At 40.7% G+C, this 13,345-nt stretch overlaps 1 protein-coding gene across 3 annotated transcripts in view; it reads right to left on the reverse strand.

Annotated features, from left to right (window-relative positions):
* Positions 1–12,494, reverse strand: part of cpne5b (copine Vb) — a 134,506-nt gene extending 122,012 nt beyond the window's left edge. Inside the window, exons 1-2 of one of the 3 annotated variants that reach the window (XM_008409300.3) lie at positions 12,324–12,494; positions 11,855–12,130 (exon numbers count right to left, since the gene is read on the reverse strand). In XM_008409300.3, coding sequence (XP_008407522.1) covers positions 11,855–12,130; positions 12,324–12,334 — 287 coding nt within the window. In that variant the 5' untranslated portion in view covers positions 12,335–12,494. Of the gene's footprint in view, positions 1–11,854; positions 12,131–12,247 lie in introns of all 3 variants that reach the window. The other 2 variants (XM_017304842.2, XM_008409302.3) reach the window with 2 other exon arrangements.
* Positions 12,495–13,345: the final 851 nt, after the last annotated feature.

Consider the following 13,345-nt stretch of genomic DNA (forward strand, 5'->3'; position numbering starts at 1 on the left):
GGAAAACAAAATGTGAGCTCAAGGCAACCAAGAACAGGAAGTAGTTCTTTGGTTAACCTGTCGTCTTGTTGACCAGTTTCCTGTCGAGCTGGTTGACAAAACTATTTGACCAGCATTGAAAAATGGCTTCACCACTTTAGAATTATTTTTAGATGATTTAGCTGGTATGCGTGGAGAAGCAACGTCAGAATATCAGGCCTGTCACATTGTTAGACGCTACACTCTACTTCAGAGTTTTAAACTAGTGATAAACTAAAGGCTTTTTCTTTTGTTTTAACAAGTCTAATAACCTTAACTGTGTTTTCTGGGCTGTTGTCATTAGGCCCATGTTTAATCGACTAATCTAAGATACAATATTCTCTTTGAAAAGACTTTGTTGCCATTTGTTTGGCAGTTGTCAGACAGGAAAGCAAGAAACCCAACCCAGGAAACCCAACAACCCATGTTGGGTTATGTTTGAATAGTCCATAATTTAAATATACCGGTTTCAAATAAAAAAAAATTAACAGATTCACAGGAAAGATTTTACTTGTTTTCTGTGATTTTGAACTCCTAGTACAGTAGATGTTGCAGTGTCCCCTCCCCAAATTGACTTTTTGGTTACAGTTAACCTCATGTTTACAAGCTTTCTGGTCAAATTCTTCGTAGGTCCTCTGGACAGATGGTGTTTCGGCTATGCTCCAGCCCTTCCCAGATAAATCTGACTTTGTCCGCCCATGACTTCTCTGTTCTCGTCAGATACCCCAGCGAGCCCTGTCAGCCCGAGAGCACAGATCAAAGCCTTGTCTCAGTCTCTCCACCACTAAAGCCAGCATGACAGTGAACCATCATTAACACTTCCAAAGAGTGTTAGCCTCCTTCCACTGAAATTGACATCACTTATGTTCAGCGGTGTCATCCGCCGGCTCACCAGGCCTTGTTTGCATTCGGAGAGATTCTCTCACTCGGGGACGAGAGCCGCAGATACAAGCATGATACAAGTAAGCGGGGTGGAAGAATTTGATGGCTGCAGGAATTAGACGTTTATATCTCAGCTGACAGAGCTGATTATAGCTGCTGCTTTGAGAGCGCTGACGCGCAGAGCAGCGGTTCTGTCCGGGTTGCAGGGGAACGTTTTAGGACGAGATGACAGGTGAAAATCAATTTATTTTTATGTGTTTTTTAATCATCCAAGCGCGTGATTTCCAGGTCAATGATTGGGATATTTTATTCATTGTTAACGTAATGACACGAGTGAAGGCAGCCATGGCTTTTGAAATTGCAGATGCAAAAGCTCTTGAAAAGGGCTTGCTTTATCTTTTCAACATGCCCACAGTCCATTTTATTGATTTAGTGAAAGCATTAGTCACAGTCTGTCAATTAGAGAACAGACAGCAGTTGAAAAGGAAATTTATAAAGGCAAAAGGGGAAAAAAAAAAAAAGGGAATGCACTGGACTGTGATAGATAGCAAATGTTAGCAAATTGTTTGTGCCATCTATAACACGCTGGATCGCTTTGTTAGCGAATAAGTGTGGAAAATGTTCCAAAATTTGTTTGGCTGGGTTAAAAGAAAAGTTTCTCAGTGTTTACATACAAGAGACAATCTGAACTGTCTCGTGTATGCAAACGCATTATTCCTGCTGTAGATCAGTGTTGTCTCTTAGGCAGGAATGAAAAAGCCCAAAACAACAAAAACAACAACTTCGACACTCTCTTAACATGCAAAGATTCTGGCTCAAGGTGTTTTAATCCAACTCCCAAAGGAAGAGCGTTGCTGTCGAGGAACCAGACCAGCCGAGTGAACCACAAAATATGAAACACAGAAGAGGTGAAACTCTGAGACCGTGAGTTACATTCACCCCCCCAAAAAGTCAAGTTTGGAGTCGGAGAGGCGAGCGCATTGCCATTGTAGGCCTTTCATATTCATCACAGCTTTTACAGCAGCTAAAGCAATACAAGGATATGAGGAAAAAGAAAACAATGCGTGGGTGTGTGCCACACAAATGAACAGAAAACATCGCAAGCACAAGTCAAAGGCTTGTGATACCCTCAGCTGAACTGAGTGAGTTCCAGCAGAGAAAGCTGCATCTGGAAGTGGGGAAAAGTTGGAGTTTACAGAGCATTATTCCCTGTGGTTGCAAAAGACCTCAGGCAGGCAGATGGGTTGAGCTTACAATATTCACAATATTCATCTGGACAGGCTTAGTGTCTGGTTTATTTTTGTTTTTTTTTAAACTAGAACTTACCTAAAAGGAAGAAGCTTATATATACTCCTCATCTTTCTTGAAAGCAAATCTTGCTTGAAAGCAATTTTGACATTACTTTCAAGCAATGTCAAAATAACAATTATAGCTGAAGTTCAGACTGACTCTTTAAAGGGGCAGTGTCATGTAAAACTGACTTTTTTGAGGTTTACATCATGTTATAATTGTATCACCCCACTGCTCCGTCCGCTGTTGACTGGGACGATAACTTAAACTCACTGGTGGGGTGGCTATTTGGGTTCGTTAAGTTCTGGTAGATACCACGCAGGTTTACCTATGTTGAGTAAATCCTTACTCGTCCAATTAACATACACTCATTTAAAGTAACATAATTAACTCCAGACAACCAGTTAACTGAATATTTTCTTTTAATAAGAACTTGGAAAAATAAACCGTTTTTCTGAGAAAAACCCTTCTTTTGAACTGTTGTTTCATTAAAACCCGAATTCAACTTTTGTCACTAACAGAACTCTATACGTATACGCAAAATGTATAGTTTCAAACACAATATTACACATGCGCCCATACTCTCTCACTCACACACACACTGTCCGGTACCGGTTAAAGTTTTCGTTGCAGGCCTGATGGAGCTAGGGTGCGACGTCGTTACGACAATCCTCTTCTCCCCTTTAAACAATAAAAGTGACTCAGACCTGCTCGCTCAGCCGACTTCCTCTCCGTCAAGGTTGCTTTGCGAGTCCAATTTCTGTTAGACCTCCGCCACACGAGTTGCCTGACTCCTCCTCAATCATGCTAAAGCTAGCGTCGCCATGTTGACACGTTCCTCTAGCCACCTCGGATCAGCCGCAGTTCTCCTCCGCAGTTCTTCACTCAACCACACTTCTGCAGGTTTCCTATACACCGTGTATAGGTTTACTTGTGCAGAACGTGCGTAAAACAGTCCAGTTTTTGCTCCCACCTTAACCTCTGCACACATTAGCAGCGGTCTCCATTAGCTTCCTCCTTGTCGTCTCCCGCGTTCTTCTCCCACGTTCTTCCCATCATCCCATTGTTCCGTTCTTTTTTTCTCTGTTGAGTTCCCTTGTCCCTCGTTAACCTAAACTACTTCATAGATAGGCAATTCAATACAGTCTTTAAGTACATAAGTCAAGTCCAGAAAAGCTTCGGCTTTCTGTTTTTCTCATTTTTTCTCACGCTACTCACAACAGTAACCTCTTCCCGCATGTATATAATCACTTGGATCAAAAATTTACAAAAAACAATAATACAAGTTTCTCACTTATATTCCCTATGTACATACAACCAACCTTGCAAATATTTTGTAAATATCAAAGGCCTTAAGAGCATGGTTTTTAACCAGGGGCTACATAATGTTATTCCCTAATTAAAAAACGTACCTGTAAAGTTGCCTTGATTCGTTCATGCATGTTTGAGAAATCCTTTAATTTCCCATTGCAACTATTCAGATGTCCAAAATGCCTGGTTGGACTGAGCGCTGCCTTCAAGGCGCAGTTCCTCCTCGGAGCTGGAGTTTCACCCCATAGAGCAGCCCTCCCCCAAACCACCAACGCTCATCTCCATCAGACTCACCAACAGCAACATGTGCTACTTCTCAGAGCAATTCTGGTAAAACGGTAAAACGTTACTGAAAGGTCAATAGAAGACGTAGTGATGACTTCCTGAAGGTGGAGTTTTAGAAAGAGCAGGAGTTTTTAAAGAGTCAGAAGCCCAATTTCCAGGTGTTAAATCAGGAAGTAATTTATTTATTTATTTGATATATAACAACTAAAAGTAGCATTGATACTTGATTATGCTACAACATGATACTATATGTCTGGAAAACACATAATGCTGCTCTTATATACCATAATGGTGCAGGAAAATATCAAGCGTATTCTGTGGAAATCCCCTCCCAGTGTAGGTTCTAGAAAAGGACACTCTAAGTTCAAAGTTAGAGATAAAACATGTCTAATTGGTTTTCCTGTTTGCTGACAGATTCTTCAGTGTCTTCCCAGGAGGAGCTGTTTTATCAATTAATTGGTGACTTTTTCCTGAAATTTTACTTAAATTTGTCGTGAGTTTAATTCATGCATCTTTCCTTTTTGCTGACCATAATGAACTGCCTTCCCTGTTCCCCTGGTGTTGTGCAATTTGGGGTGTAGTCACCATCAATTTCTCATCTCACTCTCTAGTTCGCTCATCTGCCTTCTCCCTATTCTTTCCCCATCCGCACCTCTATCTCACACCCCAGAGAAGTTAGACTGTGTGACACTGGGCAGAGTGCCCACCTTATTGTGCCAAAAAAATAAATAAAATAAACCGAGGTTATGAGAGAGCTATGCAGGGGGAAAGAGCTTAATCTGGCTTTAAGGGGTGGTGATGTTGGTGGTGTGTTGCAGGATAATTATGTAGTGATGTGCAAAGCCGAACTCATCTTTTTTCACATGCATTATTCGCGTAGGTAATTAGTTTCTTTGGAGGGGTATGTATTTGTACCAGAGAAGCCGAAGCAAAACGACATTCGATGTGAAAGAGCTATGATGTGAAGTGAGGGGGATTCCCCCCTTTGGAGGTTCCTAAACTCCGAGATATGCTTTTAAATCTGTTTAAGATTCTCGAAGGACGCATTATGAGTCGAAAAACCTGGTTCTCATAAGCATAAATATTTATGCAAATGCAGGTCATCCGCCATTTGGAAAAGGGAAATGTAATTATGGCAACGCTTGCACCGAATGCGCTAAGGAGAAAAGCTGCAGAAGCCCGCATTCCTCCATTTAAGTTGCTCAAAAAAAAAAAGAGCCATTGTGATACAAGAAGCCGCAAATTATATTAAGATTCAAGAGCTATCTTCACCTTAATAAAGAACATGGATTACATGTCACGATTAGGAAAAGGACAATCCGTTATTAGTTTAATTGGTTCTCTCCTCTGCGTTCAGTCAATGTGACTTTTGACTCGGCGCTCGTTAAGCGTTACACCTCACAGGCTCCATAACTTCCATTTTCCCCATTAATCCCACAGAGCTGTGCAAAAGGCTTCTGGTACTTTGTGTGTTTAGAAACTTATTCCTCGAACAGACCTTCAGGGGAGACATTACATTGATTCTGAGCTCTGGTGATGGTTGTTGACATGCAGCTGGTCAGAGTCATTAGGACCACTGAAAGCAACAGGAATTAAGCCTTCTACAACAGATGGTTCCCCCCATCCCCAGAGGCCTAAATCTAGTTTTTTAGTTTGATGTTCTTATCTGAATGTGTAGAAATAACAATAATAACAACAGTTTTGAAGGCAAACTTCCTTCCGGCTCAGACCAGAGCTGTGAAGGAAAAAGTTCCTTCAATTTTCACAGAACTTAGATGCAATATTTTACAAACACTTCACCCTGAACCTCAATTCACACTGAACCTCAATTCACACTGAATAAACTGTCTTGCAGTTTCTTCTCTGCTCACAAAACCAACCTGAATGCTAGGTGTTCTTGTGCTCAGGCTGTCATTTGTCCGTGACATAATTTAATGAACTTTCAGAAATTGCTAATTGCTGTGGAGTGCATGCAGAGGAAAATAATAATGCTGTGTGCATCATCATTGATGTTTGACAAATATGAAGAGGAACAGGTGAATAGAAAGATCTGACAAGGGAATGACTTAACCAAAACAGTATGTACAATGGGGGAGGGTGATTACTAGACATTACCTATGAGTATTATTAACAGAATTTGCTTCGCCATTGCAGGAAGACAAACTGAGGTACTAAGGAAGCACGGCTGGAAATGACCAAGTAAACATAAAGAAATGCAGAGGAAGTGACTGAGCAAGACCAGCATGTAAAAACACAGGCACAGATAAAATAATCATTCATCTGCCTCTGGTATGATTTCTTTTTGTCTGTCTGTCAAGAAGTTATCCCATGTTTATTATGCATGTAATCTCACTGAGAAACAAAGCTTATCTCTCAAGAGAAAAGCTTACATTTAAAAAAATGATGTAATGTATAAGATATTCTGGGCGACTTTGGTAAGATTGTAAAAATAGTTCTGCCAGTGCAGGATGTGCTGAAACTATCAATTTTTCCGCCTGTGCCTGATGTCTGCACATCACAGTCTAGCTTACGGTGCTTGATTTGTTTCTGATTTACCTTCCATACAAGTTAAAGCCATAATTTGCTCTGAGTAAAGGCAGCCACAACTCCAACAAGTGGTTTGTGCGCCACAGTTTGAAAAATTTGATTTTAAAAGATTTCCTCAGCAACTCTTCCATCCAGTTACAGAAATGTAACGGGATGGTAATAAGATGAGGAAATGGGAGCTTATTGCACATACATTGTCTATGGTCCTAAAATGAGAATTTTATGAATAGATTCGTCTGCGAAACAGCAGTTAGTCATGCTAGCTGAACTCAGTGCTTCTTGGTATCATTTTAAGCAGCTGCTTGGGATACACAAGGTGCCCTGTCTCTCCTCAAAAGGCTTTGAGAGATTGTTAAATGGCTACAGGCCATGCTGGATGCATAAGTCATTCTTTGTGTTGCTGAATTGACTGGTAAGAAAGCAGTGCAGAGAGTGTAAAGCAGACTTTGACTTGCCTGTAAATGGGTTTACAGGGATTTCAAATAGCGCTGAATGGAAGACGGTGGCTTTGTGGCAGAAGGATTTACACCTCTGCTCTCCTGTCCACATTGCACCTTTTTTTTGTCTTCTCATTTACCAAGACAGTCAGTGGTACTGGGAACCAAACCACTGACTGTCAAGCCCTGTGGGATTATAAATACCAGTTTAAGAGAATCCCCAAGAAAAAATAAAAGTGCCTTTTTTGGGGACTGCCAACCTGTCCTAAAAGTTTTGTTCCTCTGACACATGTCTTGGAGGCCAGGCTTCTTCACAAAACAAACACACACACTCATAAAAGTGCTACATAAAACAGTGTGAAAAATGCGAGCTGAGCTCAAAAGTCTGCACTTGCGGGAACAAATCCTGGTGTGCTCAAAGCCACCTTTGTTTTAATTAAACGTCCTGTTGCTAATATTGTGGCTTGTAAAAGTATTCATATTCCTTGAACATTTTTCCCCTTTCATCATGTCACAGTCTATGTACTTAAATGGGATTTTATATTGTTTACCACAAAGTACTCCATAATTTTGAAGTGGAAGGAAAATTATGGTGATTTTCAATTTTTTTTTTACAAATATAATTCTGAAAATAACTTTTTTTGAACCTACTGCCTTCGGAAGTCAATTAAATAGTTCATATAATCCATCGTTTTGTTAAAACTATTGTTTATTGTTGCCAAGTCTGGCAACAATAAATGAGATATGAGTTGAAAAAAAAAACCACCATAAGCCCAGTCAAGTCATAAACTTCACACCATCCCCATGGCAAAGCTTGGGGGTGGCAGCGTCATCTTGTTGAGATCCATTTTTCAGCATGGATAATTAACCTGATCAAAGCTGGTAGGAGAATTGAGAGAGCTTGTAACAGGGCAACACTGGAAGGAAATCTGTAAAAGGCTGAAAAAGGCTTGAGTATGAGTGAAGGCTCACCTTCCAGCAGGACAACAAGTCTAAAAGCACAACCAGAACCACAATAGAAAAAAAAATGTATCAAACCCATGATTAAGATATCAATATTATATCCAGACCTAAGTCTGAATAAAAACCTGTGGTATGGCCTGTCCAGTCCCCCTCAGGTTTAGCCATTTTAAAAAGCAGAATGACAGACTTGCAGCAGTAAATGGAGGTAAAGGCAAGATAAGATAAACTTCTCTTGAAGATGTTTCGTCTCTTGTCCAAAAGGCTGCTTCTGTGTTCAGTTTGGTCGGACGTAACAGGCTTATGTACTCAGAATAATCACAGTAATAGGGCCACGAACGTCACTAATGGGGTAATTAAGATACGTTGATCATTGACCCTAATTTCTGCTCAGCTCAGTGCAGCGCCACTGGTGGCTGAAATTCCCAAAATGCCACGTGAGTTGTTTGATGTAACTTCATCAGTATGTAGTATATACATTTCCTTCATCAAAAAAATAAAATAAAATAAAAATCCCAATAAAACTTGTTAAAGGTTTTTGTTTGTAATGAGAGAACATTCCTAAAACATGAACAATTGAAGTGAATATTCAAAGTTTCTGCTTGTAGAAAATGTATTACAGAGCCAAAAAAAGAAAACTACAACAATCATTTCAAAAAGCCTTATTTTCATCATTCTAAGACCAAACGCTTGACTTGTCTTCTTAAACTGAATGAATGACCAACTAATTCCATATAATTTTCTCCCTATTTGCCTGATCAAGAGCCCACCCACCCCTCTCCGTTTGACACTGGTCCCGATAATGGTGCATTGTCAAAAGCGCGGCTGCAGCTTGTAATAAGGGGTATTTACCCTCAGGGAACAGCAATCATCATGGATGGGGGCATCGCAGAAAGCACACACTCGAAGGAAGTGCGAACACCACCAAACACAGAGGCTTCTTTCCTGAAAAGGAATCTGACTCATGGAACATCTGGGCAAAGGATTTGGGGGGATTAACGAGGTTATTATAGGTGTCTGAATGTGACAGAAGGGTCTCTGAGTTTATCTGCCCTGCTTCCAAAAAAAGCTGAGACTAGCAGTTGTGGGAATAAAAACAACAACAACATGCAAACACATACTCAGGCATGTGTTTGGATGCATTTTGTTTTTAAGAGCCGAGGACACGAGGACAGTTGATTATTCAGACTCTCTAAAATCCTCAACAATCACCAAAAGAATGATCAAAGTCTGATAAGAGGAACGCTTTATTTTCATTGAACAAAATATGACCCTCGTGGAGGACACATCAGAAGACAAACTGCAATATTTTCTCATCATAAGATGGGGAACTTGAATAGAAACAAATCTTGCACAATGGTTTGAAAATATTTTCGCCTCAAAGCATCTCGATCTCACATGGGTCAATTCTGCTCTGGGTTTACGCTGCACCACCTTGTTGCCAACAATATGTATTCATAAAGGGATGAAAGGATTCAATTTCAATGATGAAATAAAATAGCAAAGTCCTAAAAATTAATAATTAACTTTTTTTTTTTTTAAATTGAGATATATTAAAAAAACGTAGCATAAGTTATGTTTTCTTTACATCCATAACATTTTTAAAAATTTATTTTGTTCACTTTGTCCAATCTGGCAGAAATGTAAAAAGCTGCAGACTGCTTTTGTTCATTTCCAGGTCAAAACCTTGAATATGCATACTGGTCAGACCTCAAATGCTAAATTCTACGTCTGAATGAGATAATTTACAACTCAGTTTAAGTTGTATTGGTCCTTTGCTGTTTTAATGAAAATATTATAAGGAGTCTTTTTTTCCTATGCATTTTTGGCACTTATGTAACCTTCCTGTAGACACAATAAGTCACAATTTGAGACTGCAGGAATACTGACTGATTTTCTGTAAACTAGACAATGTGGAGTGATGACTCCATGTAATACAGGCACAATGATCTCCCAAGTAGAAAAGATAAACTCAATCAGAAATTAACTTAAAAAATGTTGTTGTTTTTTTGTTTTTTTTTTTTAGGCCAAACTTTTGCAAGCACTTCAAGCACAATCACAGCAGGAGCTGTGAGCTTAATTACTGTAAGCCACATGTTCTTTTAATTCCACATGATTAGCATTGAAACTGTAAATCTACTGCACATCAGATGGGTGCTTTTCTACAGAAAACACTGGCAGTGAAGCAGGATGGAAAAGCACCAACCACCTTCTTCCAATTACTGGTTTCGACTCAAACTCATCGTCTTTCTGCACGAGGGGGATGAACAACACTCAGTTGCGTTTCTTACTTTTCCAACATGGGGGATATATTCGGATGATATATTCAGAGAAATCATTTGCATAAATGCTGGTGGGGTTCAGGATGGAGCTCATCATTTACCTGAATGCTGTCTAATTGCACATGCTTGTGTATGATGTGAGCCCAGTCAGCTCAACTTGGCATGCTGGGAAAGTTCAAATCCAAAACTTAGGTCAGGATCTGTCAGGTGCTCAAGTTGGCATTTCGTTACCTGTCCGTTCTCCATTTGAACTGACTGCTCACTAAAGATTTCCATTTGCAACATAGCTGTTGTTCATTCAGCAAATTTCTTGAAAGGCTCCGTATTTTCCTTTTTTCCCCGTTCTGAGCTGAGAGATGTGGAAGCAAGCTTCTCTGAAGGTCAGAGAGCCCATCAATAATGCACTCACAGCTTGTTATAACTCAAACTCACTCAGCTCCAGTGGCTCACCAACCAAAAACCCAGCATCAAAGAGCAGAAACATATGTGTGTATGCGTGTGTGTGTGTGTGTGTCTGTGTGCGCGCGTACCTACACATTCTGGAGTATTTAAGGGACGAATAGCACTGTCAGCCCTAACATAAAAAAAAAAAAACGCTTTCTGTTAGGAAAGGGAGTGACTGACTGTATTAGGATTGATCTGGTCTGGCAGACATTCTTCTTTTTTTTTTTTTATAAATTATTTCTGAAAATGAAATACTGTAGAATATTACAGAACAGGGAGCGAGCTTGAGGCCAGGGACATGGGCACACTGTGAATGTGATGCAAAGCTTTGAAAATTTAAGTCCCTTTTTTTTAAAGAATGCAGCAGGGGAAGGGTTGAGGCTTTCAGAGGTCTGTTGGTGCTGAAAGCAGCCAGCTACTGTACAAACCTGCACATGAGAGACGCTTTGGGATGCAATGAGGCTATTGATTTTTCATTAAAAACTAATAATGATAACAATGCATTGTTTTAAAATCAGCGTGACCCAAGATTTTAAGGACCTAATCACAGCTTAATTTGAGAAGCCCACTTTAAGTCTTCTATGCATAATGTGGTTGCTCTCGATTAGTTGAATGGCTCTCCAACCAGGGCCTGGCATGAAGAAGGGGCCACAAGGTCAAATGGCATTGATAAGTGAATAGGTACACAAGCAGGGATATGAAAATGGAACGAGAACCAATATGATTCCAATCAAATAAGCCATAAAATCGGGGCTAAATACTATGAATCAGACACTAATTTGCACCATTTGCTGGGTCCCATTTTCAAAGAAACAATAAAGAAAACTTCTTCAGGGACAAACAAAAGTTAGCTTTTGTTTCCAAAGTCTTTCTATGATAAAGAGATACAGAGATACAGAGAGAGAGAGAGAGATGGAGAGAGAAAGAGAGAGAGAGAGAGAGAGAGAGAGAGAGAGAGAGAGAGAGAGAGAGAGCTTATGGCAAATAAGCAATAAAATAGTTTCTCAGGCAGAAATGACAGGTAACTTCTCCCAACTGCCCTCATCCCCTCACCTCCAGTGCCCTGGACAGAGAGCCACACTAAACCAACAGCATGTGTGAGGAGTTGAGCCCATTGACGGGCCACTGCTGTCCACCGAAACACCCCCCACGACCACGCAGGCACAAATCAAAACGAGCAACTTCGGAAGTTACATTCGCAACATTAGGCAGGATCGCCATATCATCGTGGACTAAGCACATCTCACAGAAAGGGTGGGGCTCTCTCTCTCTCTCTCTCTCTCTCTCTCTCTCTCTCTCTCTCTCTCTCTCTCTCTCTCTCTCTCTCTCTCTCTCTCTCTCAGAACTTTCCCCGCACGCCGTCCCGATTCCCGAACTTTTCATTCGCGCCGCACTCACCTGCAGGAGACGGTGATCTCCACTTTCGTGGCCGGAATGTTGCCGGTGATCGGGTCAAAGTCGTACACCGATGACATGTCCCCCAGCTTGTCCATAACGTCCCCCTCCATCATCTCCATGGCGAGAGCCCGCGCCGGCTCCGGTGTGATCCGGGAGGCGCACAGCCTGGCCCCGACGGAGCGCGTCGAGTCTCCCCTGCTGACTCCTGAGACCAGATCGGAGACCAGACGGCCTCCGGTCCGACCGGGTGAGGCAGCCACTTCACAGATGTTGAAGCTGGAGAGGATGGAGGGGAGTGAGCAGTGAGTGAATGAAAAAGGAAAAATAAATAAATAGCCTAAATAAAGCGCAAAAAAAAAAAATTAAATTAAATAAAAAGAAACTGTAGCGGACTTTGTTAACTCGCCAAACAGCTTGAATATCTGAATACGGGGGCAGTATCTGAGATTACTGTTGCGCCCTCACCGACCTGCTGCACATCGCATGGGGAGGTGGACCTGCTCTTTGATTTTCTCCTCAGTCTGTGCGCACAGCGGAGCGTGTGAGAAGAAAAGACCTGATAGCTGCACTTAAACCCACCCATCCTCCTCCCACATGGAATTACACTCAAGTGCTGCCAACCCAGCCCATGTACCCCGCTGCTGCTGCTGCTGCTGCTGTCACCCTGCAGAAGATGAGCTGTAAAGGAGTAATGACAAATTAATTACGATGTGATCTTATGTTATATTGCAGGTGCTCTGCTTTCTTGCAATGTGTAGCATTTCTTTAATATTTTTTTTTTTGTTTTTAAATCCACTGAAGCTTCACTTAAAACATAGTTGCAGTTGCAGACACTTTACATGAAACGGTGAAATAAAAAATGGATGAATGAGACACACATTTTATATTTATCTTAAATAAATACATTCTAATCCCACACTTCGAAAGTTAAAATAAAACTCTGCAGCAGTGATATTAACGGAATCACGTTGTAGTTGCTGTCATGCTTTATCTGTCATTTTTAGCATTTGGATATACCCTTTAAGAAACCGGGGGGGGGGCAGGCATTTCAGCACCACAGCAGTGGAACAGCTCCATGAGCCGAGGGGTAATGAAAACAAGCTGGGGGGATTATTTCCTTACGGAGTTAAAAACGGTACATTGCACCATTTTTTTGTTCTTTTCTAAATGATACTGCATTTTACTTCCAGTTGTTTCATTTGTACATTTTCGTGAACAAATGCAATTATCTGCTTCTAATTGGTTTTGATATTGGCAAGCTGGGTCACTGAGGTAAAAACCAAGGTGGCGCCATTAAAGCTGTGGAGAACATTTCTTAAAAACATGCATTGGTCGTTTGAATTCAGACGATTAAGCGTGAAAAACATTTTTGAAAACCTTGTTACACATAATGATTCTGCAAAACAAATTAAAGGTAAATGGGCATAATTTTACTTGTTAAAATATATCAAAATTTCTATTAGATCTTAGGAAAACGTTTGCGAAATAATA

Source organism: Poecilia reticulata, chromosome 5 (genome assembly GCF_904066995.2).
Source record: "Poecilia reticulata chromosome 5, P_reticulata-male-v2, whole genome shotgun sequence".
In the NCBI taxonomy this organism is placed as follows: Eukaryota; Metazoa; Chordata; class Actinopteri; order Cyprinodontiformes; family Poeciliidae; genus Poecilia; species Poecilia reticulata.